Here is a 25,400-nt window from a genome sequence, read left to right on the forward strand (position 1 = left end):
ATAATTCACCTGGCACCCTTTTGTCCATGAATTTCCTTCACACCCTTTTGGCAATAATCTTAGACACGTCTGCCTTTAATAATGCTGCAACACTAGGTTAAGCAAACACAAACAAGTTCCCTACATATCATCATAACTAGAGTTCATTCCTAAAAAAATACATAAATCTAGCTAACTTCCTTACCTCAAGTCCAAGGAAAATAAATAGCGGTGTGCTTCACAACCAGCCTAGAATCTTAACCAAAAATTCATCTCAATATCAAGTAAGACTAAGCATACTAACAAATATACTGTGTGCATGTACCATGCACACGTGGCACAGGTTGCATCTTAATTTTCATCACAAAATAACACATAAAATCATAAAAAGAATAATCTTAATCTTACTAGTGAAACCTCAATGAATGCCAAGTGACAATCATACAAAACATACCTTTTTTAACGTAAAATTAGGCTTGCATGCAATATGTGTACGTGGGAAGGTTCTTAAAACGCGCTTAGAAGTTGGTAGATTTTAACCCTTTTATTTCTTATTAAACTCATAAGATTAGCAACCAAACATATTTTACCAACTTGATTTATACCGCATTGCTACATTAGAATGATAAAATTTACTCAAAATTTTATTACAAAGAGTCATTTTATTTTTGTTGCAATTTCACCAATTGTTAATTTCATTTATTATCTTAAATGAAATAAAATATAGTAACCATTTTCTATTTCTATTTCTCACGAAATAAATTAATTTAACAAAATTAATTAATATTGAATAATTTGACATAATTATTTAATTTAAAACAATTGTCACTCACTCATTTTACCAAGAATCTAAAATAAATAATAATTTTAACTTGTAAAAATATTTATGTCTCAAGGTTACAAACATTTCATATATATCACAACTTTAAATAAGTTGGAAAATTTTATTTATACTCTCTTTTACTCAAATAAAATTACTTAGTCTCATAAAATAATGTTACTTAATTAATTATTTTATGAATAAAACTGCATTAATATAATTAAGATATTCCATAATTAAGGTATAGAAAAAACACATTTTTCATGTAGAAAGTCTAAGGCTTAAATTACTTGAGCATATACTTTATGTATTGTATTTAAAAGAAACTTTCTTTCAAGAAATAAAAAAAAATTCCAGCAAGTATTTTATTACCTTAATTCCACATATTTAGATAAAAATATAATTTCTTTCACACACTTTATAAAAAAAACTACATGTATTTATTTGAAAAAAAAAAACTACCATTAAAATGTGAAAAATCACCTCTTGCTTACATTATTTCTAAAATATGAATTTTGAGGCATAACTTGTGCATTTTTAAAATCATTGATTAAATACCATAACATAAATAAGAAAAATACAACAAGCATAAACTTATTTAAAATGTATTTGTAATCATGTTTAAACCATTACTTAACATATTTCTACAATTTCATGCATCCCAAGAGAACAATTAGCATGTATTAAGAATCTATACCATCTACACACAATATATGCATCATCATCTCAATATGACTTTTAAACACATTCTTTGTTTTCAAATACATTTACAATACTAAACATAAACTAAAGACATAAACAACTTAGCATGCTTCTATGACCACAAGTAACAGCAATATAAGAAAAAAAATTAAAACATGTTATAGGAAAATAAAGCCCTAGGCCGAAACCTATCATGGTCCAACAACAACAAATCCCTTGCATGTTTCTAAAAATTTAAAAGACAATCAACATCAACATATATTAGTAGACAAAAATCCAATCAATCATTTAGTAATAGGATGTCTAACCTATCATCATGGATCAAATCATAGCTTATATAAGAACAAGACTTTTGATTCTATAACTTTATTAGGATTTCTTATAATCAATAATGGAAGTATTCCATAAGCGATACCACAAAACAAAAACAATTAATCATCATCATATAAACATATTTTCTCTTGAAGTCAAAACAAACAATAATCAAGGTAACAAAACAACAACAATAAGGTTATAGATTCTCATTACCTTTCTAATCACATAATTTTGTCACACCAAATAAATAAGTTAACATTAATAATAAAACAGACATTACACAATTATTCCAAATAATCAATCAAATCCTAATTCACAGAAAACAAACATTTCAATTATTTTTTAAAAATAAAAAAATTAAACTAAATATAACAATTTAATAAAATAAAATTTTTGGATCACTACAATCTGCCATCCATAAAAATAATTTCGTCCTCGAAATTATTTCTTGCCAAACAACTCAAGGCATCATTCCCTCATGTCCTGTTCCAACTCCCAGGTTGCCTCTCTAGCTGAACAATTCTTCCACAGGACCTTCACTAGTGGAATCTTCTTGAACCTCAGTTCCTTGACTCCTGTCTCTAAGATTTGCACTGGTTGCTCATCATAACTCAGGTCCCGCTTCAGTTCCAACAGTTCATAACTCAACATGGAAATATGGAACACATTATGCGTCTCAGCGAGTGCTGGTGGTAAAGCCAAGCGATACGCAACTTGCCCAACTTTCTCCAAAATCTCAAATGGACCTTTATACCTTGGGCTTAGCTTTCCCTTCTTCCCAAAATGCATGACCCCTTTCATAGGGGAGACCCTAAAAAATACATGATCAACTACTTAGAATTCCAACTCTCTTTTCTTAAGATATGCATAGTTTTTATGTTTACTCTAAGCAGTCAGCATCCTCTGCCGAATCTTGGCGACTACTTCAATGGCCTCTCTCATTTCTTATAGACCTAGAATATGTTTCTCCCCCACCTCATCCCAATGTATGGGTGTCCTGCATTTTCATCCATATAGCATCTCATACGGGGCCATCCCAATAGTAGACTGGTTGTTATTGTTATAAGAGAATTCTATTAGAGGTAAATATCGACTCCATGATCCCAAAAAGTTGAGTGCACAAGACCTCAACATGTCCTCCAAAATTTGTATTGTTTGCTCCGATTGACCTTCCTTTTAGGGATGGAAGGTCGTACTAAGTTTAAGCCTCATCCCCATAGTGTAACAACGCCCTATTCTATTATCTTATAGAATTGATGCCCAGTTGATAATTATTAGAAAAATACCATAATTGTTAAAAGGTTAAGTGGGGCCTTAACAAAATATGCAATATGAGCCCATTTGTTTGAAATAAAAAGTACAGTGTCTTCCATTCAGATTTTAAAATATAAAAGATTAAGTCACACTATAACATAATAAAACATAAAATAAACAAGTCAATAAGTCAATAAGTATTCTTGGCATTAAACTAGATCGTTTAATCGTTCATGGATGCCGCGCGACATACATGCCTAGATCTTGGAACACCCCACGTCACAATGTGTGCCAATGAGAAACCTATTTCCTACTTGAAAGGGGGAAAGTAAGCGGGGTGAGCTAAAATCCCAGTAAGCAAGTACAAATAAAATAGAACAATATACAAAGAAACACAAAACAATCTACATTCATAACGTATGCTCATAACAGATCATATCATATCATCATCATAACATAACCATACACTTTATCTGAATATATCAACATAACAAATAAAGCAAGCAAGTTATAGGAGGCAACCACTAAAGAATAAACCAGTAAATCCTCTTCTATGAGGTAAACAGGAACTCTGGTCCTCGAATAACCTCGGCGCGTTTGCCCTATGAGTTATGTCATATCCTTAGTAATTCCTTTGTTGTGTCACGTTCAGCACGCTAAAAACCTATTGCATTTCATACAACATACAAGCATATATACAAGCAATTTCTCTCATAACATAATAGCTCATTCATCTCATAACATAATAGCTCATACTTCCCATAACATAATTCATAGAAATTCTAGCTAACTTCCTTACCTCAAGTCCAAGTAAATTAAATAGCAGGGTGCTTCACAACGAGCCTAGAATCACAACCCAAACATTCGTCCCAAGATTAAGCAAGACTAAGCATACCCAACAAACATACCTCACTTGTGCATGGGCCATGCACATGTGGCACATGTTGCATCTCAATTATAATCACAAAATCAAACATAAAATCATAAAAGAATAATCTCAATCTTACTAATGTAATCTCAACGAATGCCAAGCAACAAGCATACATTAAATTTAAATGTGTATTTTGAACGTAAAACTAAACTTGCATGCGACATGGTACATGGGGAGATTCTTAAAACACGAGTAGAAGTTGGAAGATTTTAGTCCCTTTATTTTTAGTATTCTCATAATATTTTATTGTAGCATTCCAGAATTTTACTTAGTTAGATAGTAGTAGTAGTAGTAGTAGTAGTAGTAGCAGTAGTAGTAGCTTGTAGTATTTTAAATTCCGTGAATATCGGTTCAAGTCGGGACTTAGTTGGATTCTCATATCAATAGTTATGGATTTTATAAGTTTAACCTATAGTTTAGAAATATTAATTATAACATAAGGTTTGATTAATATTATTGGACATAGAAATATTATTTATTATAACCTAAGGTTTAGATAGAATTTTAAGAGCATGACACTTGTCACAATCTTGTTTATTTAAGGATTTAAGCATTTTAGATGAATAGTTTAATAATAGAAAGTTCTAGAAACTATAGAATCTTCCAGAACCATTAAGAGCATGAAACTTGTCATAATCATATTTATTTAAGGATTTAAGTTTTTCTTTTAACAAGATAGTTTCACTCCTCAAACTCTATAAATAAAACCTAGTGCTTAGCCATTTTCTTCATTCTTCAAGCTGTGTTCAGAGCCTTCAAGCTGCTAGGATTTCTATAGAGAGATACACATGGGTTTCGGGATAAAAGCTTTATTATCTTAAGCTTTATAAACACTTGGGTAGTGAGATAAAGTGTGTTTTCGATATTGAAGTGTAGATCGGTTCTAGTTCATCCAAGGTAATACTATTCATAAGTTCTATTCTTTATGATTCCTTAGTTTTCCTTAAGTTTCTTTCAGATCCTAACTTCTGTTTATGATTTTGATGGTTAGGTGTTTAAGTTCTTAATTTAAGGTTCTTCTCGGTAAGTTTCTTCTTTGATGGTTTAGATTTTCTTTTCAACTTCATTTCTTTAGAAACTTATGGTTTCTTTATGTTTGGTTTTAGGAGTTTCAATCCCGCTCTTGTCTCCAATATTCTGGTTTTTGGTAAGGAAAATTAGATAGTTTAGTATTATGATCTAGTTTATGTAATGTATGATATAGTTTATGTTTGTATGACCTAACATTTCAGGTACAATAAAGGGGTAAGTGTGTCTAGACCTAAGGTGTCCAATGATGTATGATGGACTATGCCGGTAGGCTCGGTTGCCAAAAATTTATGACGGACCTATGTCCGGTGTATGACGGACTTTTGTCCAGGGCTTAATTTCCACCCCTGTATAAACACTTATCTTTTTATTATATCTGACTTGTTATTTTAGTTATGATTATGATATATGACCTATGGTTATGATTTATGATCTATGACTTATGACCTATGACCTATGACTTATGACTTAGAGTATGATTTATGATTTATGGCTTAGATTATTGAAATTCCGTTTTTAGTAATTACCAGATTAATTAAACAATGAATTAATTAAAATGCGGAATGGTAATTAGTTGTTTACACAGAAAACGGTTCTGTCGGGACAGAATCCGAACTTGTCATGACAAAACTGAATTAGACAGTGCAAAAATTAAAGAACACAGCGAATTTTTACAAGGTTCAGAAACCCTTTCAGATATCCTACTCCTTGGGGCCACGCCCAGAGAATAAACCAATTAGTAAAGAAACAAAGTGTACAAAAGCATTGACTTAAATAATGTAAGACTCCCTCTTAAACTATTGCCGCAATCTTGTTGTACTCTTCTCTACGAATCTGGTTTGATGAAACGTTGATTCTCTTGAACTCCCTTCAAAGAACAGCGAGTGCACACTTCCTCCCGAAGTGAGACTTAGATCGAATCCTCTCCCGAAGATCCTTATGAACTCGTTCACAATAGACACTATCTGATTACAAGAGACTAGATAGATATCCACAAGTACACTCAGCACACTCACAAAGATTAAGGTGAACAAACTTAATCTCTACAAATAAACACACTCTTCAAAATAGCATAACGTTTACAAATATTCAAAATGGAAGATGTGAAAATTCCAAAGACCTTGGCAAGGTATTTATAGGCAGGGAAATCGTCCAAGGCCATCATATTCTGGTATCTTTGAAATCAATTTGCGAATTCCTTTGATTTAGGTTAACAGCCAGCCAGATGGATTTTGTGTCGACAGAAAAAGAAATGGATGAGTAAGCAACGTAATCAGTTTTATCTGGCAGAACGAATATGGTCATTTCTTTTGACCATATTCATTTTCGACACCTTCTTTATTTCCAGAATAGACATAATCCCTGAAAATAATCTCAAGATATTTGCACAATATATTTTTACCAAAAATTGATTATTTGAGATAAATAAGGCAACAAATATATTCACACTTAAAGATATTTTCACATTACAAAACCAGCTGAAAATATTTGTCAATAAAACCGAAAATCAATATGGAGATATGCTACTGATTTTTCTTTAAACAATTAAAATATTTTGTCTAAATTAAAGTTTAGCCAAAAAGGATTTTACAATTATGATTTAGAATTATGACTGAAGTTATGATATGATCTAGAGGTTTGTGTTTGCATGACTCTTGTGAATTATGTTATGTTTGATTATATGATTAACTCTTGTTTGTATTTTCCTTATTGGGCTTAGAAGCTCACTCCTTATGATGTTTTTATTTCAAGAGATTAAGGATAGAAAGGCTGGTGGCGAGTGTGGGACCTAAGAGCTTCGTGACGTATTCGTGGGGACCATATAGTTGAGAAAGATCATGCGGGCCTATTTTTATTAAAGAATGTTTATTTTAGTTTTATTTTATTTAAATGTTGCTCATTTTTATGTTAAAGACAAGTATTTTATTTTTGTAAAAAACATGGATCCATGTATTTATTTTTAAGTTTTTATTAAATAAAAGAGCAATATTTACAATTATGACCCAACGTTGTGTTCTCGGTAATCTATGAGAAATTAGGGCGTTACATTTATTACAAAAAAAAATACGTTACCAACTTGATTTATACTGGAATGCTACATTAAAATTGTACTCAAAATTTTAAAAAAAGAGTTATTTTATTTTAGTTGTCACTTACCAAACATTAATTCAATTTATTATCTTAAATAAAATATAACAAAATATAGTAACCTTGTTCTATTTCTTTTCTCACAAAATAATTAATTTAATAAAATTAATTAATTTTGAAAATTTTGGCACTCACTCACTTTACCAAGTAGATAAAATAAAAAATATTTAAATATTTAACTTTGTAAAAAATAGTCATATCTCAACGTTACCACATTTTTCGTATGATTCATAATTAATAGGTTGAGAAAATTTATTTATACTCCATTTTATTCAAATAAAGATTACATAGTCTATTTTTAACAAAATATAATGTCACTTAATTAATTATTTTACAAATAAAAACTGCATTATTAAGTTTGAGAATTTACATTTTTAAAAGTATAGAAAACACATTTTTCATGTATAAAATCTAGGACTTAAATTATTTGAGTATATACTTTATATGTTTAATTAAAAAGAAGCTTTCTTTCAAGAAACTAAAAATTCCAGCAAACATTTTAGTATACTAATTTTAACAATTTCATTTGTTATCATTTTTTTTAATTAGTTTCTTTCTCAAATTATAAACAAAAAATCTGAATGCATTTGATGAATAAAAAATACATATTTTCATGTGAAATATACCCATTTTTCTTGTCTTTGTTTTAAAATGTGAATTATAAAACATGATTGGTTCTCTTGCAAAATTATATATATTTCCATAGAAGGCATAACAAAACCAACAACAATAAAATTGAAACACATGCTTATATGCACCTCACACCACATTTAAACATGCAAAACTAACAACCATAACTCAAACAAGTCTAGGCCAGAATATATACCAATGGCCGAAACCCCTATCATGACTTTAGCATCAATTTTTGTAACTTTTATCATAAGACACCATTATCTCTTTAAACCACTATGCTCCAATTTTATTATTTCATAAAGATAATTAAATAAATACATACATAAAATTCTTAACAATTTACAAGAAACTTTAGGTTACAAAATATGGAAATAACACATATTCTACTCTAACATGCTTCCTAATAAAACAAGAATACACCTATAACAATAACATGCAACAAGATTATGACTTCCAAAGCATGCCCTAGCCTAAATCCATATGATCAAAACAACTAATCCTTCCAAACCCATAATGAAACAAAGAGATCCTTAGTATCTTTCTAAAATGCAAGTATCAAACTATATATACCATTTCATTATTCAATATAAAATATCTAATCTACAACAAAGAAATATCTCATCCAAAACTAAAGATCCAACATGCATATATCTTGTCAAAACACAAACCAATATTATAAAGCCACAATCAAAATATAACAACAATCAAACAACAAAAAGGTTAGAAATTCTCATTATCTTTCTTGATAGAAATCAAAGACCCATAAACTATGGCCACTCTCTTCAACACACCTAGGGTTTTCGAAACCCACATCAAGAAAAGAGAAGAAGAAAAAGAAAAGAAAATACTCTTAGAATCAATGTAAGAAGAAGAATAATGAAATCAACACTAAGAACCTATACTCACACTTAGGGATTTTGAAATCTCTAACTACCTCTTCCTCTTGCTTTCTTTCTTTTTCTCCTTCTTTCTTCCTTCCCTCTTCCACAAGCTCTCTCTCTCTCTCTCTCTTCTCTCTTTCTCTCTCTAGGTGGGCGTTTGTAACGTCCCAATTACCTAATAAGGCTTAGAGATTTGATTAGGGGGCCAGGATGACAAACTATAAAAGTTATGTGCTTATTTGATATTTATGTGTATCATTGCATGATTATGTGAGTTATATTATGATATGACTTGATATGCATGTTTAGGTGTATTAAATATACATGTGGGCCCGTTTCTTTTCAGAAGGGAAATTTTCATAATTTGGCACGTTATGTGTATATTTGGCATATATGTGATATATGTGTGAGACCAAATTATTATGTGGATATGTTAAGGTTACTCGACACGAGGCGATCCTAGAGAGCAAGTTAGCGGGAAAGTCACAACGGGACCAATACTTGACTCGGGGTGAGTCAAGGGGTATATTGGGTATTTAGAACATTACCGGGATACTGGGTAATGGGAATGAATATTTGAGGATATATTTGGAGTTAGTGAGATCATGAGGGAATTCTGAGAATTTTGACTATTTTACCCTCTGGGGTGTTTTTGGGACCCCAAGCCTTGGTTTTTACTTAAGGTTACTTGAGCCCAAAGTAACTTGACAGAAACAGATATATGTTCTAACACTTTTCTCTCTCTCCCATTCCCCTTTTTACCGCTCATTGCATTTTCGAAGGAAACTCGAGTTTTAGGGATCGAATTCAAGCAATGTTAGAGTCATAATGATTCTAGGGAAGATTAGAAGCTTGATAGCCGAAGGATTTAACTGGAAAATGACTCAATCAGAGGTAATCCAAGCTTTAAGTTCTTAAGCTTTGTATGGATTTTATAGTTTTGATGAGTTTTTGATTGGATTGTAACTTGTGTTTTGATGGTTTTGAGCTGCTGAGTTGTTTGGGAACTTTGTTTATGGGATTTGGCTATGTTTGGATATGTTTATGGAGGGATTTTTCATGAGAAAAATGAAGAAAAAACTGAGTTTGCAGGTCGAGCCGCAACCCTATTCTTGGAGTGTCGCGGCTCAAATTGGGCGAAGGAGAAGTAGGTGGCTATGGGGCTTTCGAGCCGCGACGCCTGATAGGACGCGCTGCGGCGCTAGTGCAGGTAGGAAGGAGGCTCCAACCTCTGACTTGAGTGGGCCATGACTCAAATGTTTAGTGGCCGCAACGCTTAAGGGATTTTGGGCCTTGGGGAGGTTTTGAGTGCGGGAACTCAAACCTAAGGGCTTGGGATCAATCCTACTACCCAGTTTAGTAGGATTCAATATCCCGGGGGCTAGGACTCGATCTGAAAGCCTTTATTTACTCATTATTGACGACATTCTATAATTGGTTGTGACTAGGTTATTGCTAAGGGCTCGGGATCAGGATCATGCTCGAGGGTCGTTCTTATTTTACTTTACACTTGGATCTGAGGTAAGAAAATTGCACCCAATATGTGATGTACATGATTAGGGCTTGGCCTGAATGTTAAATACAGATTTGATTAGGATTTGGACCCTTATAAATTCACATGATTATGATTATGCCAATGAATTATTGATTAAGCATGTTGAGTTCTTTGTATATGGATATTTGTTATGTGATGAATTCCTATTTGCATTGTATAATTGGAAAAGGCTTGACTTATCAGTCAAGAATGGCAATAACGTTGAGCGCTGGTCGAAAAGCATTGACTTATTAGTCAAGGGCGGAAATAGCATTGAGCGCTGGTCAAAAAGCATTGAGTTATCAGTCAAGAAAGACAATACCATTGAGCGCTGGTCGAAAAGCATTGACTTATCAATCAATGATGGCAATAGTGCTAAGCACTGGTCGAAAAGCATTGACTTATCATTAAAGGACGGTAATAGCATTGAACACTGGTTGAAAAGCATTGACATATGAGTCAAGGGCGGCGATAGCGCGTTGAGCGCTGATCGATATGGTTAGACCTAATCATGAGTGCATTATACTCTTTTCTGACCCAATGGTCGTGGAAAACTAAAGTGCCAAGTACGCTGGGCCAGCTCCAAGGCTGGTTACAGAGGATAGGGCAATAGGCCATGGGGTGACTTATTAGTCCCAGATCCTAGGGCGTTGAGCCCTATTGTGATGTATTAGTCATGCAACGGGCCCTGATATAAATTAGTTAATCATTTATTTAGGGCATTTGGTCCCATATGACGTTGTAGTCATTTATATGAATGATATGCATGCATGAGTAGGGTTATTACTGCTAGGCATGCTTATTATTGTTTGATAATGTATTATTAACTGCTTATGAGCATGTTTAAGTTTTTTTGCTGGGCCTTGGCTCACGGGTGGTATGTAGTGCAGGTAAGGGGAAAGGAAAGTTGGACCAGCCATGAGTTGGAGAGCTTAGATGGTGACGTGTACATTTGCAGCCGCTTGACCACCACAACAAAGGTTTCTCAGATGAACTAGGGTTAAACCCTATTTTTGCCGCTTAGATCGGCAGGTTGTAACTTTTGAGTTGTAAGGACCTTTTTGGAACTGTAAATAACTTTGTAAACGTTTATTATGGGATCCCATGTATAGCTTAACGTTTTAATGAATATCCATTCCTTTTGATAGAAATTTTTAACCCTGGACTGTTAATCCCATTTAGTTGCACGTTTATGGACTAATGACTCATTCAGCGAGTTAAACACTATTTAAAATACACAGTGTAACGGTCTTGGCTAACCTGGGCGTTACAACTTGGTATTACAACTTGGTATCAGAGCGTGCCAAGGTTAAGGGTTCCTGATGACAGGCTGGACATGTACATTCGCCACTAAAGACAAGCTTGACTCATGGTTCGGTAGCTATTTATGTGGTTATGTGCTTAACTGCTTAAATATGATATAAATGCCTTATCTGCATGCCTTATTAGGTAGCATGATATATTCTGATAGGGCCTGGCCCTTGACTGCTATATGATATAAAAGGATGTGCTTAGTAACACTGATATTTCTTATGAATGCAAAAGAAATGCTTATTAGCATTGTTATATGGACATGTAGGTCAGGGCACGCTCATTAGCGTTGTCATAGATACATGTATGTCAGAAAAGGTTTATTAACATTGTTATATGGTTATGAATGCCAGAAAATGCTTATTAGCATCGTTTATGAATATCAGGAAGTGCTTATTAGCACCTGACTTGGGTATGAATATGAATCGACATGCTTATCAGCATGACTGTTGAATGTGAATGATTACATGCTTGATCTTGGACCGTGTGGCGGCAAGAGGTTTAGATATCATTACCTAACTGGCCAAATTGATTATTACAGCAAGGTATAAGCTTGGAAGTATGCTTCCAAGGCAGACAGAGTCATCAAATGCCCAAGAAGATCAGGGTTAGAATGATAGACAGGGTCAAACCCCTCCACAAGCTTCTGAGAACTAGCAACAGGTGCTTGCTGATTTGCAAGCCAAGGTGTTGAGGCAGGAAGAAGAAATCTGCCTCCTGAGACAGCAACAAGTTCCTGTAGGGAACATTTTACCAGAGGCACCACCCGTGATGGTGCCAACAATTGAGTAGCCGCCAGAGGCTGGGAACAAATGGGAACCTCTTTATGAAAGGTTTAGGAAACAACACCCTCCAGTTTTTAAAGGTAGTGCAGATCCAGCTAAGGGAATAGTGGATGAGCATGGTTACCACCATTCTAGACTTTATGAGGGTGGTTGGTAATGAAAGGGTGGCCTGTGCCACATACATATTTTGAGAGGATGCTCAAATTTGGTGGGAGCGGATATCCCATACCAGAAATGTTAATGCCCTAGATTGGGAAGAGTTTCGAACTCTATTCAATGAAAAGTATTACAATGATGCCATTTAGGCTGCAAAAGCTGAAAAGAGCTTGCAGAAGGCTATGAGCACATAGTTACGATTTCGTACCAATTATCATCCTAAGACAGATGGACAGTTCGAGAGGTCGATTCAAATATTGGAGGATATGTTGCGAGCATGCGTACTTGATTTTGGGGGATCTTGGAGTAAGTGTCTCCCGTTGATTGAGATTTCGTACAATAACGGTTATCAAGCGACTATCAGAGTGGCTTCGTATGAGATGTTATATGGGAGGAAGTGCAGATCACCCATCCATTGGAATGAGACGGGTGAGAGAAGGTATCAAGGCCCTGAGGTTATTGAGGACCAATGAGGGGATTGAGAATATTAGAGCGTAAATGCTCGCCTCCCAAAGTCGGCAGAAGAATTACTCAGACTTGAGACGCAGGAGTGTAGAGTTTCAGGTCGGCGACTATGTGTTTCTCACGGTTTCTCCCTTGAGAGGGGTGAAATGGTTTGGAGTAAGGGGTAAGTTGAGCCCTAGGTTTGTTGGCCCCTTTGAGATTCTGGAATGAGTTGGAGAGGTAGCTTATAGATTGACGATGCCTCTAGCTCTATCAGAGGTTCACAATATGTTTCACGTATCCATGCTCTGGAAGTATGTATTGGATTCTACGCATGTGCTGAGTTATGGGAACTTGGAGATGAATCAGGATTTATCGTACGAAGAGAAGTCGGTTTAGATTTTAGACCGAAAGGATAAAGTCTTGCCGAGTAAAACCATCGCCTTAGTGAAAGTGTTGTGGAGGAACAATGTAACGCCCTGGTTACCCCAGGACAGTTATTGTGAATGGTGAACCGAAAATTTGACCCGCTACCCGAGTCCTTTGGTTAAAAACGTGCTCGAAGTGTTATTAACAGGTTAAGGTGGAAAACCAATAAAAAGGAAAGGATATATTTTATTAAGTATATAAACTGCTCATTAGCTATTCAAAATATTTACAAGTTGTTTACAGTACAAAATGGTCACTACTGTTTCAAATTTACAACCCCGCCAACCTAAGCGGCAAAAACAAGGTAAACCCCTAGTTCCTCTGAGAACTCCTTGGCCGTGGTGGTCAAGTGGTCGCATATGTACACATCACCACCTAAGCTCTCCACTCAAGGCTTAGTGAGCTTTTCTTTCCCTTTACCTGCACCACATAGCACCCATGAGCCAAGGCTCAGCAAGAAAACACAATATAGCATGATATAATATCAACAATGATCGTAATAATCATCCAGGACTATCAGTCCAAAACAGATAGGTGACAGTAGCAAAAGTCACTAAATTAGGAATAGCTCCCTTCAGCCTTGTGACGATAAGGTCACCGGGGCTTAACAGGTAAATGAACCTTTCATTAGCTTAAACAGGATAGGTGCATGGTGACTGGTCACCAACATAACCTTCCTCATGACCATAGAGTCATAACCCCGGAACATTGTTCCCTAGCCATGTGACAAGTGGTCACCTGGGCCTTAGGCCCTGACTCTGAGTAACTAGTCTTAGACTAGCCAAGCGCTTATAAGTTCATCGACCTTAGGGTCGGTCCAACATTAATGCCTTAGAGCCATTCAACACTGATATCAATTAGATCTAATCTTCATTTGGCCCTGCGTTCATGACGCTATGCCATTTCTGACTCTTAGGTCAGTGTCCCTGACTAGTCAGTGCCATATACAAGTAAGCATCATTCACTAGCATTTAATATGCAATCCACGTCCACATTTATCAATCAACATGCCTCAATAACAATCACGCATGTCATATACACACAGGGTGTAGTTTTCTTACCTCAGATTCGAGCTAGAATGATTAAAAGAACGACCCTTGAGAACGATCATCCTTTAGTCCTTTAGCGGTCACCTAGTCATAACCAAATATATGATACCATCAATAAAAATGATCAACATAGGTTCCCAAACCAATATCTAGCCTTCGGGACATCAATCCAAACTAATCCAAGTAGTAGGAATGATCTCGAGGCCTAAAACCATGTTCCCGGGGCCAAAACACACAAACGGGCTCAACCCTGCTCTAGGGCCGCAGCCCCCAGCCACCTCTGAAGCAAGGGCTGCGGCGCCCAGCAAAGGCAAACTTGGCCACCTGCTTCTTCGAGCTAGGGTCCTGGCTCTCCAAGAACACGGTCGCGGCGCCCAACCCAGAACATGCCCAAACTTGTCCTCCAACATCCCAAAGCCTCCAAAATCATACCTAAACATTCCCAAATCATCAAATCAAAGTTCCCAAGCTTCCCAATGGCTCAAAACCATCAAAATCCAAGGTTCAATCGAACCAAAACTCAACGATTCGCAAAGTTCAATTCAAAGCTTAGAAACTCTAAAAACTCAAAACTTTAAACTTAGATTACCTTTTATTGGGTTGTTTCTCATCAAATCCTTCGGTCAAGAAGCTTCTAATCTTTCTTAGGATCGCTATGCCTTGATCCTCGCTTGATTCCGACTCCTAGAACTCAAGATTTCTTCGAAAAGGCTTCGAATGGTAAAAATGAACTACGGGAAGAGAACGAGAGGTTTTCTAACGTACGTTCTATCTGACAATCTACTTCAAGCTTAAGTAACCTCAAATAAAACCTAGTGCTCGGGGTCCCAAAAATCTCCCCGGGGACATTATAGTCAAAACTTCCAGAATTCCATCCTGATCTCAAATACTCCCAATTTATCATCAAATAACATTCCTATTACCCAATAATTGACCCCGTTATGACAAAACCACTAATCCATTATGTAGGACCATCTCATGCCAAATAGCTCGAATATATCTCCATAATAATGGGATCTCATTCACAAATCACAATATGCACCCAAATATGCAAATATGCCCTCAACAGGCCAACTTACCAAAATATCATAATATTAAATGTGGACCCACATGCATGCATATAACATCATATTATAATATGATTCATATAAACATGCATATTATCATTTAATGGCATAATTAAACAAGTATGGCCCTCCTGGCCTACTAATCCCGCCATTAAACTGTATCGGAGAATTCGAGGCTTTACAAACAACAAGGTGGAACAGGCGACTTGGGAACTTGAGACAGATATGCAGGATCAGTATCTTGAGTTATTCAGGTAATTTCGAGGATGAAATTTCTGCAAGGAAGGGATAGTTGTAGCTTCCCAAATTTGCTAATAAGGCTGATGGTGTTGATTAGTGTGCCAGGAGGGCAATAATTGATTTAACTATGCTAATATGTGAGTTTAATGTTTATGTGATTAGAAATGCATGTTTCGGTGAATTAAATATGCATGTGGGCCCCATCTTGTTATTAGGGGCATATTTGTAATTTTAACATGTTGAGGGCATAAATGTGATATGTGTGTATTGTGATTGAAACCATGCAAGTGTGGTGATATATTTGTGATGCACGATCTGAGACGGTCCTAGGGAGCAGTTTAGTTAAATAGTCACAACGGGGTCGAATACCTAGCTCAAGAAGAGCCTAGGGGTATTTTGGGAATATGTGTTTGGGATTTACCAGGGAGCGGGTAGTAATTTAGCAATTATTTGGACATCTCGAGATGAAATGGGGATTTATATGGACACTTGAGGAATTAGCGGAATGTAGAAAATGACGGAATTGTCCTTGGTGGCATTGAATGATTGAAGATAGACGTGAGGACATTTTGGTCATTAGGCAACTAGGATAGACTTGGGCAGCTAAGACTCTAGGGTCACTTAGAAGGAAACAAGAATTCTCAGCTCCCTCTCTCTCATTCGGCTCTCTCTCCCTCTCTATGGTGCTTGAAGATTTTTGGTGAAACCTTAAGGATTCTAGGCTAAAGAACTGGAGGATTGGACTTGTTGTGCTATGGGATTAGCTCAAGTTTGAACATATCTCTAAGGTAAAGGCCTAAGCTTAATCTATTTTGTATAATTCTGCTTAAATCTTTTAGAATTATAGGTTTGCATGTGAAAATGGATTCTAAGATTGGTTTTGGGTGTTTGATGAGTGTATGGAGTTGTTTATGGAATTTTTAAGATGTTTAGGCTATGTGAATAAGGATTCTAGGCTTAATTATGAGTTTGGCTAGTGTTTGGAGTATGAATCATGGGTTTAGGCTCAGGGAAAACATGAGGAAAATGGTGGATTTTTGGGTTTCGGAGGCCTGAGCAGCGGCCCGCGTGTTTGAAGAGGTTGGAGGAGCCTCTAGTTTTCCCAGGCACCGCAGCCCTGGGGGGGCATGCAGTGACTCGCGTCCTTCAGCAGAGAGAGTTTGGGAAAGAAAAGGGAAAATATGATTTTAAGCTCGGGAATTCAAATGTTAAGGCTTGGGAAGGATTCTACTACTTGATTTAGTGGAATCCAAGGTCCCGGAGGCTAGATTAATATCTCGAAGTTATTTATTAGTTTAGGACTTGATGGATGGTTATTATGAATGCGTTGTGACTAGGTTTTCAACGATGCTCGGATTAGGGGATTGTGCTCGGGATCGCATTGACTTATTAGCTCAGGACATAGGTAAGAAAATTGTTGTACCCGTAGAGCAGGGCACGACCCTATTGTTTGTGTTTCAGGGCGCGAGCCTATTGTTTATGCTTAATATGTTTGTGGATATATGTGATTATTATGATATGTTATGCATGTTTCTGATTGAACGGCAAAGGGCGAGAATGGTGAAGGCCTAGAACAGCAAGAAGTCCGGTATGGAAAGGGGTCAGGATGGGCGTTGAGCACGTTGAGTGCATGCCATTAGGGGGAGAGCCTCCTACAGTGTTGTATCCACCCGCTCGATGAAGATCGCTAACCCAGGGCAAGCGCTTGGGACGGTGTGGGCCGCTATGTGTTTAGCTCGTTGGTTGTTTTGTTGTATACTATGGATTGTTATGTTATATGTTATATGTTGAGTTTTCTTGTTGGGCTTCGGCTCACGGGTGCTCTATGGTGCAGGTAAGGGCAAGGGAAGGTCGACCAACCATGAGTACAGAGAGCGTAGAGCGACGGGTACATGTTCAGCCTACCCGGCTGCCACGGCCAAGGTTATTTTGGGGAAATGTCCTATAATGAACTTCTTTGTCGCTTAGGTCGACCGTAATTATATTTTTGGGTTATAATATATTTTCTAAACAGTATTTTGGGATCCCAACTGTATAACTTTTCTGTGATTTCAATGAAGGTTAAAATTTTCATAATTAATGTCAATAAACAAGTTTTATTCTAGTTTAGTCACACTTTTAACCAAAAACCTCGATTAGAGAGCTAATGGCACATTTTTAACTCACATAGTAACAACTCTAAGGAAGTAGAGCATTACATTCTCAGTCAAAGTCTAAACATGAGAAACATCTTAGATTGGTTCTACAAAGACTGCGGGAGCATAGACTTTTTGTAAAGTTCAAGACATGTGAGTTCTAGTTACCTGAGGTGACTTTCCTTGGTCACATTTTCAGTAAGGATGGGATCAAGGTAGACCAACCAAGATTGAGGTAGTCAGAGATCGGCCAAGGCCAAGGAACACCTTAGAGATTAAGAGCTTCCTTGGATTGGCAGGGCATTACCGATGTTTTGTGGAAGGGTTCTCAAGAATTTCTACTTCATTGACTGAACTGACATGCAAGAATCAGAAGTTTGCATGGTCAAATAAGTGTGAGAACAACTTCTAGGGACTGAAGCAGCGATTGATACAGCTCTAGTTCTGAGTCTTCCAACAAATCAGGAGAAGTTTGTGATATACTATGATGCCTCACATCAAGGTTTGGGTTGTGTTCTTATGCAGTCGGGGAAGGTGATTTCCTATGCGTCATGTTAGTTGAAAGAGTGTGAGTTGAGATACCCCACTCATGATCTGGAGTTGGCTACAGTGGTCTTTGCATTAAGGTATAGATGCATTACCTTTATGGGGAGAAGTGTTAGATATACGTTGACCACAAGAGCCTGAAGTACTTTTTCACACAAAAAGATCTGAACATGAGACAAAGGCATTGGCTGGAGTTGGTGAAGGATTATGATTGTGAAATCTTGTATCAATTAAGGAAGGCCAATGTGGTGGCAGATGCCTTAAGCCGAAAGGGTCCAGGATAGATATACAGTGTGAGATAGATATTCAAAGATTTGGTAGAGGATATGACCAGAGCTAGTATAGAGTTGTGGTGGGTCAGTTGGCCAATATTATGCTATAGTCTACGTTGTTAGAAAGGATAAAGTAAGGTCAGTTGGGTGATCCAAACTGACAAAGACCAGAGGGGACGTCCTAGCCAGAGTGTCTAGGGATTATACAGTATCCGATATGGGCTTGTGGAGATACAAGGGTCGGATCTGTGTTCTGATGGACACTGTTATCAGACGGAAGATTTTGGATGAATTTCATACTACCCCTTACTCTTTGCATCGAGGCACCACGAAGATGTATCAGGATGTGATATTGATTTATTGGTTGTATAGCATGAAGAGGGATGTGACAGAATATGTGGCTAAGTGCTTGACATGTCAACAGGTCAAGGCTGAGCATCAGAGACCAATAGGCCTATTCAGCCTCTGGACATCTTAGAGTGAAAATGGGAGGACATCACGATGGATTTACTGGTGGGGTTACCCAAGACCGTGGGCCTACATGATTCGGTGTGGGTTATCATGGATCGATACACCAAATCATACCACTTCTTACCAGTGAGGATAACTTACAGTTGACCAGTACGCAGATCTCTATGTTAGAGAGATAGCCTTCATGGGGCTCTGAGGTCAATCGTGTCAGATCGAGACTCCACATTTACTTCCATGTTTCAGGGAAGTTTGTAGAAGGCTATGGGTACGCAACTGAAGTTCAGTACTTCTTATCATCCTCAGATAGATGGACAATCTGAGAGTACGATTCAGATATTAGAAGACATGCTACGAGCATGTGGGCTAGACTTTGATGGGTCCTAGAGTGTGTAATTTCCTTTGATAGATTTTTCCTACAATAACAACTATCACTCAACCATTGGGGTGGTCCTTATGAGATGTTGTACGGTAGGAAATGCAGATCTCCCATTCATTGGTATGAGACAGGAGAAAGGAAATACTTGGGTCCTAAGGCAGTTTAGAGGACCAATAAGGCTATTGAGAAGATCTGGGATCAGATGCCCGCTTCTCAAAGCAGGAAGAAAAGTTATGCTGATCCCAAACATAGAAATGTGGAGTTCCAAGTGGGAGACTATGTCTTCCTTAGAGTCTCACCATGGAAAGGGGTGAGGAGATTTGGGAAGAAAGGAAAGTTGAGCCCTAGAATTGTGGGACCATTTAAGTTCCTAGAAAGGATAGATAGGGTGGCCTATAGGTTGGCCTTACCTCCGGCACTGTCGCCCATACACAATGTATTTCATATTTCGGCCCTTCAGAAATATGTATTAGACGTGACTAATGTGTTGAGTTATGAGGATCTGAAGCTTGAGACAGATCTCTCCGGTGAGGAACAAACAATCCAGATATTAGATAGGAAGGGCAAGATCCTAAGGAACAAGACTATATCTTTGGTTAAGGTATTATGGAGGAACAACAAGGTTGAGGAAGCAACCTGGGAGCTGAAGTTAGATATGTAGAATCAGTATCCTGAGCTGTTCAGGTAAAATTTTGAGGACGAAATTCTTGGAAAGGGGGGGGAAGGGGATAGTTGTAACGTCCCAAATGACCTAATAAGGCTTAGGGCCTTGATTAGGGGGCTAGGATGGAAAACTATGAAATTTATGTGCTTATGTGATGTTTATGTGTGTCATTGCATGATTATGTGAGTTATATTATGATATGACTTGATATGCATGTTTAGGTGTATTAAATATGCATGTGGGCCTGTTTCTTATCAGAAGGGAAATTTTCATAATTTTGCACGTTATGGGTATATTTGGAATATATGTGATATATGTGTGAGACCACATTATTATGTGGATATATTTTGGTTACTTGACACGAGGGGATCCTAGAGAGCAAGTTAGCGGGAAAGTCACAACGGGACCAATACTTGACTCGGGGTGAGTCAAGGGGTATATTAGGTATTTAGCACATTACCGGGATATTGGGTAATGGGAATGAATATTTGAGGATATATTTGTAGTTAGTGAGATTAGGAGGGAATTCTGAGAATTTTGACTATTTTACCCTCTGGGGTGTTTTCGGGACCCCAAGCCTTGGTTTTTACTAAAGGTTACTTGAGCTCGAAGTAATCTGATAGAAATAGATATATGTTCAAAAAAATTTCTCTCTCTCTCTCTCTCTCTCCTGTTCTCCTTTTTACCGCTCGTTTCATTTTCAAAGGAAACTTGAGTTTTAGGGCTTGGATTCAAGCAAGGTTAGAGTCATAACGATTCTAGGGAATATTAGAGGCTCGATAGCCAAAGGATTTAATTGGAAAATGACTCAATCAGAGGTAATCCAAGCTTTAAGTTCTGAGTTTTTGAGTTCTTAAGCTTTGATTGGATTTTATAGTTTTGATGAGTTTTTGATTGGATTGTAAGTTGGGTTTTGATGGTTTTGGGCTACTGAGTTGTTTGGGAACTTTATTTATGGGATTAGGCTATGTTTGGATAGGTTTATGGAGGGATTTGGCATGAGAAAAATGAAGAAAAAACTGAGTTTACAGCTCGATCCGCAGCCCTGTTCTTGGGGCTCCGCGGCTCGAATTGGGCGAAGGAGAAGCAAGTGGATGTGGGGCTTTTGAGCCGCAGCGCTAGTGCTGGCAGGAAGGAGGCTTGGGCCTCTGACTTGAGCCAGTCATGGCTCAAATGTTTGGGGCCGCAATGCGTAAGGGATCTTGGGCCTTGGGGAGGTTTAAAGTGCAGGAACTCAAACTTGAGGGCTCGGGATCAATCCTACTACCCGGTTTAGTAGGATTCGATGTCTCGAAGGATAGGACTCGGCCCGGAAGCCTATATTTGCTCATTATTGATAGGATTATATTCTTGGTTGTGACTAGGTTATCACTAGGGGCTTGGGATCAGGATCATGCTCGAGGGTCGTTCTTATTTTACTTTACACTCGAACCTGAGGTAAGAAAACTGCAGTCAATATGTGATGTACATGATTAGGGCTTGGCCCGAATGTTGAATACATATTTGATTAGGGCTTGGACCCTTGTAAATGCACATGATTATGATTATGCCTTTGAATCATTGATTAAGCATGTTGAGTTTTCTGTATATGGATATTTATTATGTGATGAATGTCTGTTAGTATTGTATAATTGGAAAAGGTTTCACTTATCAGTCAAGAACGACAATAGTGTTGAGTGTGGTCAAAAAGCATTGACTTATCAATCAAGGATGGAAATAGCACTGAGCGTTGGTCAAAAAGCATTGACTTATCAGTCAAGAATGGAAATAACGCTGAGCGTTGGTCGAAAAGCATTAACTTATTAGTCAAGGACGACAATAGCGATGAGCGTTGGTTGAAAAGCATTGACTTATCAGTCAAGGACAGCTATAGCGCTGGTAAAAAATCATTGACTTATGAGTCAAGGGTGGCGATAGCGCGCTGAGCGCTGGTTGATATGGTTAGACCTAATCATGAGCGCATTATACGCTTGTCCGACCCAATGGTCGTGGAAAACTAAAGCGCCAAGTACGCTGGGCCAGCTCCAAGGCTGGTTATACAGAGGATAGGGCAATAGGCCATGGAGTGACTTATTAGTCCCAGATCCTAAGGCGTTGAGCCCTAGTGTAATGTATTAGTCATGCACTTGGTGAACGTGACCTGATATGAATTAGTTAATCATTTATTTAGGGCATTTGGTCCCATATGACGTTGTAGTCATTTATATGAATGATATGCATGCATGAGTAGGGTTGTTACTGCTAGGCATGCTTATTATGGTTTGATAGTGTATTATTAATTTCTTATGAGCATGTTTAAGTTTTTTTGCTGGGCCTTGGCTCACGGGTGCTATGTAGTGCAGGTAAGGGGAAAGGAAAGTTGGACCAGCCATGAGTTGGAGAGCTTAGGTGGCGACGTGTACATTTGCAGCCGCTTGGCCACCACAACAAAGGTTTCTCAGATGAACTAGGGTTAAACCCTATTTTTGCCGCTTAGGTCAGTGGGTTGTAACTTTTGAGTTGTAATGACCTTTTTGGAACTGTAAATAACTTTGTAAACGTTTATTATGGGATCTCATGTACATCTTAACGTTTTATTGAAATATCCATTCCTTTTGACCGAAATTTTTAACCCTGGACCATTAATCCCATTTGGTTGCACGTTTATGGCCTAATGACATGTTTAGCGAGTTAAGCACTATTTAAAATAAACATTGTAATGGTCTTAGCTAACTAGTGCGTTACAACATCTGTGGTATAGAGAAGAGACGAGCAAAAATGTTATCTAGGTTTCTAAGGTTCTATTTATAGTGTACTGGGTTTTCCAATATAAAGAAAATGCAACTTAATTTCTATTAATCCTTTATTTTCTATAAACAATAAATAAAAAATAAAATCAAATAATAATTGTACTCATCCAATCAAATTCCTTTGACAATTTACAGCACAATAACTTCTCTATTTCCTTCCTTGGCACACGACACTAATATGGAAATGTCAAATTTTCTTAGTTCTAGGGTCCTGCCATGTAGGACTAGATTTTAACTCTTATTCGTTGCATTTTAGGGAAAACTATATTTCACAAAAGTTGTAGATATTTTAATTAGCTTTCTAATGATACCAAGTATGTTTAAATCTAACATCTATAACTCATGTTAAGACTGTTTTACTGAGACTGGGTCCAGGGTTACAAGAACTAAAAAAATGACAACTCTCTCTTACAATTTATTTCCCATTTCCCACTTCTGTGAACTCAAACCTTCTAGATCCTTCATTCTTTATTCCTTTATTTCTCTTAAATAATAAATAAATTAAATAAAAGAGAAATCTCATTATGCATGAGAAAAACTATTGCATGTTCACCATGCATTCATGCACATGCACACACTAAAGTGCTAATATGCATTTCTACTAACCATGTACCCTAAGGCACACAACCATATCTTGAGAAAGCTCTTAATTTAAAAATAATTAAATAAAACAATACACAAAATTAATTTCACATAGTTTCTACCAAACTATTCAATTAAAATTCTAACACTTAACAATTAAATTAATATAAACTAACAATTGAAAAAAAAATTGGTGGGCTACACATAGCTTGCAGTAAACTCTTCCAAAACTTTGAAGTGAACACAAGCCCTCTATCAGAGATTATAGATTTTTACACTCCATGTAATCGGACGATCTCACTTACATATAACTCTGCATATTGCTCTGAATTATAAGTTTTCTTAACTTGTAGGAAGTGAGCTGACTTGGTGAGTATATCGATTATCGCCTAAGCTGAATCTTGTTGCTTTGGGGTCCTTGGAAATACTACTACAAAGTCCATGGCTACGTCTTCCCATTTTTATTATGGGATATTGATGGGTTGGAGCAAACATGTTGGCCTCTAGTGCTCTACTTTAACCTGCTGACAGGTGAGACATCGCATCACATACTCTACTATGTCATGCTTCATTCCTGGCCACTAGTACAATGCTTTTAAGTCACTGTACATCTTGGTAGAACCTGGATACAAGGAATAAAGGGTAGTATGAGCCTCTAACATGATGCTCTCTTTCAATTCCTTATCGGTTGGCATATAAATTCGATTCTTATACCGTAGCAATCCACCCTTGGACCTAGTGAAATTGTTAACATTCCCTTTCATGATTAGTGCTTCCTTCCTAACCAAAATCTCATCCATTTTTTGCTTCTCCTTTATCTACTCAAGTAAGGATGATTGCAGAGTTAGGTTTGACAAGCTCCCACTAACTAATTCAATTCCAACTGCTACCATTTATTTCTGGAGTTATGCCTCTATTGAACTTAGTGTTGAGAGAGTCCCATAACTGCATCTACTCAACGCGTTTGCTACAATGTTTGCCTTGCCTGGGTGATAAATGATCTCGCAGTTATAGTCCTTTACTAACTCCAACCACCTTCTTTGCCTCATATTCAGCTCATTCTGAAAGAATAAATACTTTAGGCTCTTATGGTCTGTGTATATCTCGTATTTCTCTCCGTAAAGGTGGTGCCTCCATATCTTAAGTGAAACCACTATTGCAACAAACTCTAAATCATGGGTAGAGTATCTCTATTCATATTCTTTCAATTGACTTGAGGCATAAGCCACTGCTTTATCGTCTTGCATCAATACACATCCCAATCCATTCTTTGAAGCATCACCGTATACTACAAACTTCCCTTCTTTAGTTGGTACACACAGTACTGGAGTTGATATAAGCTTATTCTTCATAGTTTGAAAGCTCTCTTCCACTTTTTAGTCCAAGTATATTTTTTATTCTTTCTTGTCAAGTTGGTTAGGGGTGTAGCAATCTTTTAAAACCCTTAAAAAAAAACTGTGTAATACCACACCAATCCTAAGAAGCTTCTAACCTCTGTTGCATTCAGAGGTTGAGGCCAATCTCGAAGAGCCTCAATCTTATCTGAGTCTACTGCTACTCCCTCCTTATACACTATATGGCCCAAAAATCCCACCTTCTCTAACCATAATTTGCACTTCTTAAACTTTGCGTACAACTGGTGCTCTTGAAACCTCTTTAGTGTCAATCTCAGATGTTCTTCATGTTCCGCCTCAGATTTGGAGTAGATTAAAATGTCATCAATAAATACCACCAAACATTTGTCTAGAAAATCATTGAAGATTCGGTTCATCAAATCCATGAAAGTTGCTATAGCATTAGTGAGTCCAAAAGACATCACCAGAAATTCTTAATGCCCATACCGGGTCTGAAAGGCAGT

General features: G+C 37.0%; 1 protein-coding gene across 1 annotated transcript; it reads right to left on the reverse strand.

The window, feature by feature from the left end:
- Window positions 1-2,284: 2,284 nt before the first annotated feature.
- LOC133818599 (uncharacterized) lies at window positions 2,285-2,605 on the reverse strand. Its single transcript, XM_062251572.1, has one exon. The coding sequence runs from the start codon at window positions 2,603-2,605 to the stop codon at window positions 2,285-2,287; it is 321 nt and encodes a 106-aa protein (XP_062107556.1).
- Between the last annotated feature and the right edge of the window lie 22,795 nt (window positions 2,606-25,400).

This window comes from Humulus lupulus, chromosome 1 (assembly GCF_963169125.1).
Source record: "Humulus lupulus chromosome 1, drHumLupu1.1, whole genome shotgun sequence".
Classification (NCBI taxonomy): domain Eukaryota; kingdom Viridiplantae; phylum Streptophyta; class Magnoliopsida; order Rosales; family Cannabaceae; genus Humulus; species Humulus lupulus.

What these genes read in the sequence shown, in the direction of transcription:
- LOC133818599 (XM_062251572.1), bottom strand. Translation starts at nt 2,605, where the DNA reads ATGCATTTTGGGAAGAAGGGAAAGCTAAGCCCAAGGTATAAAGGTCCA.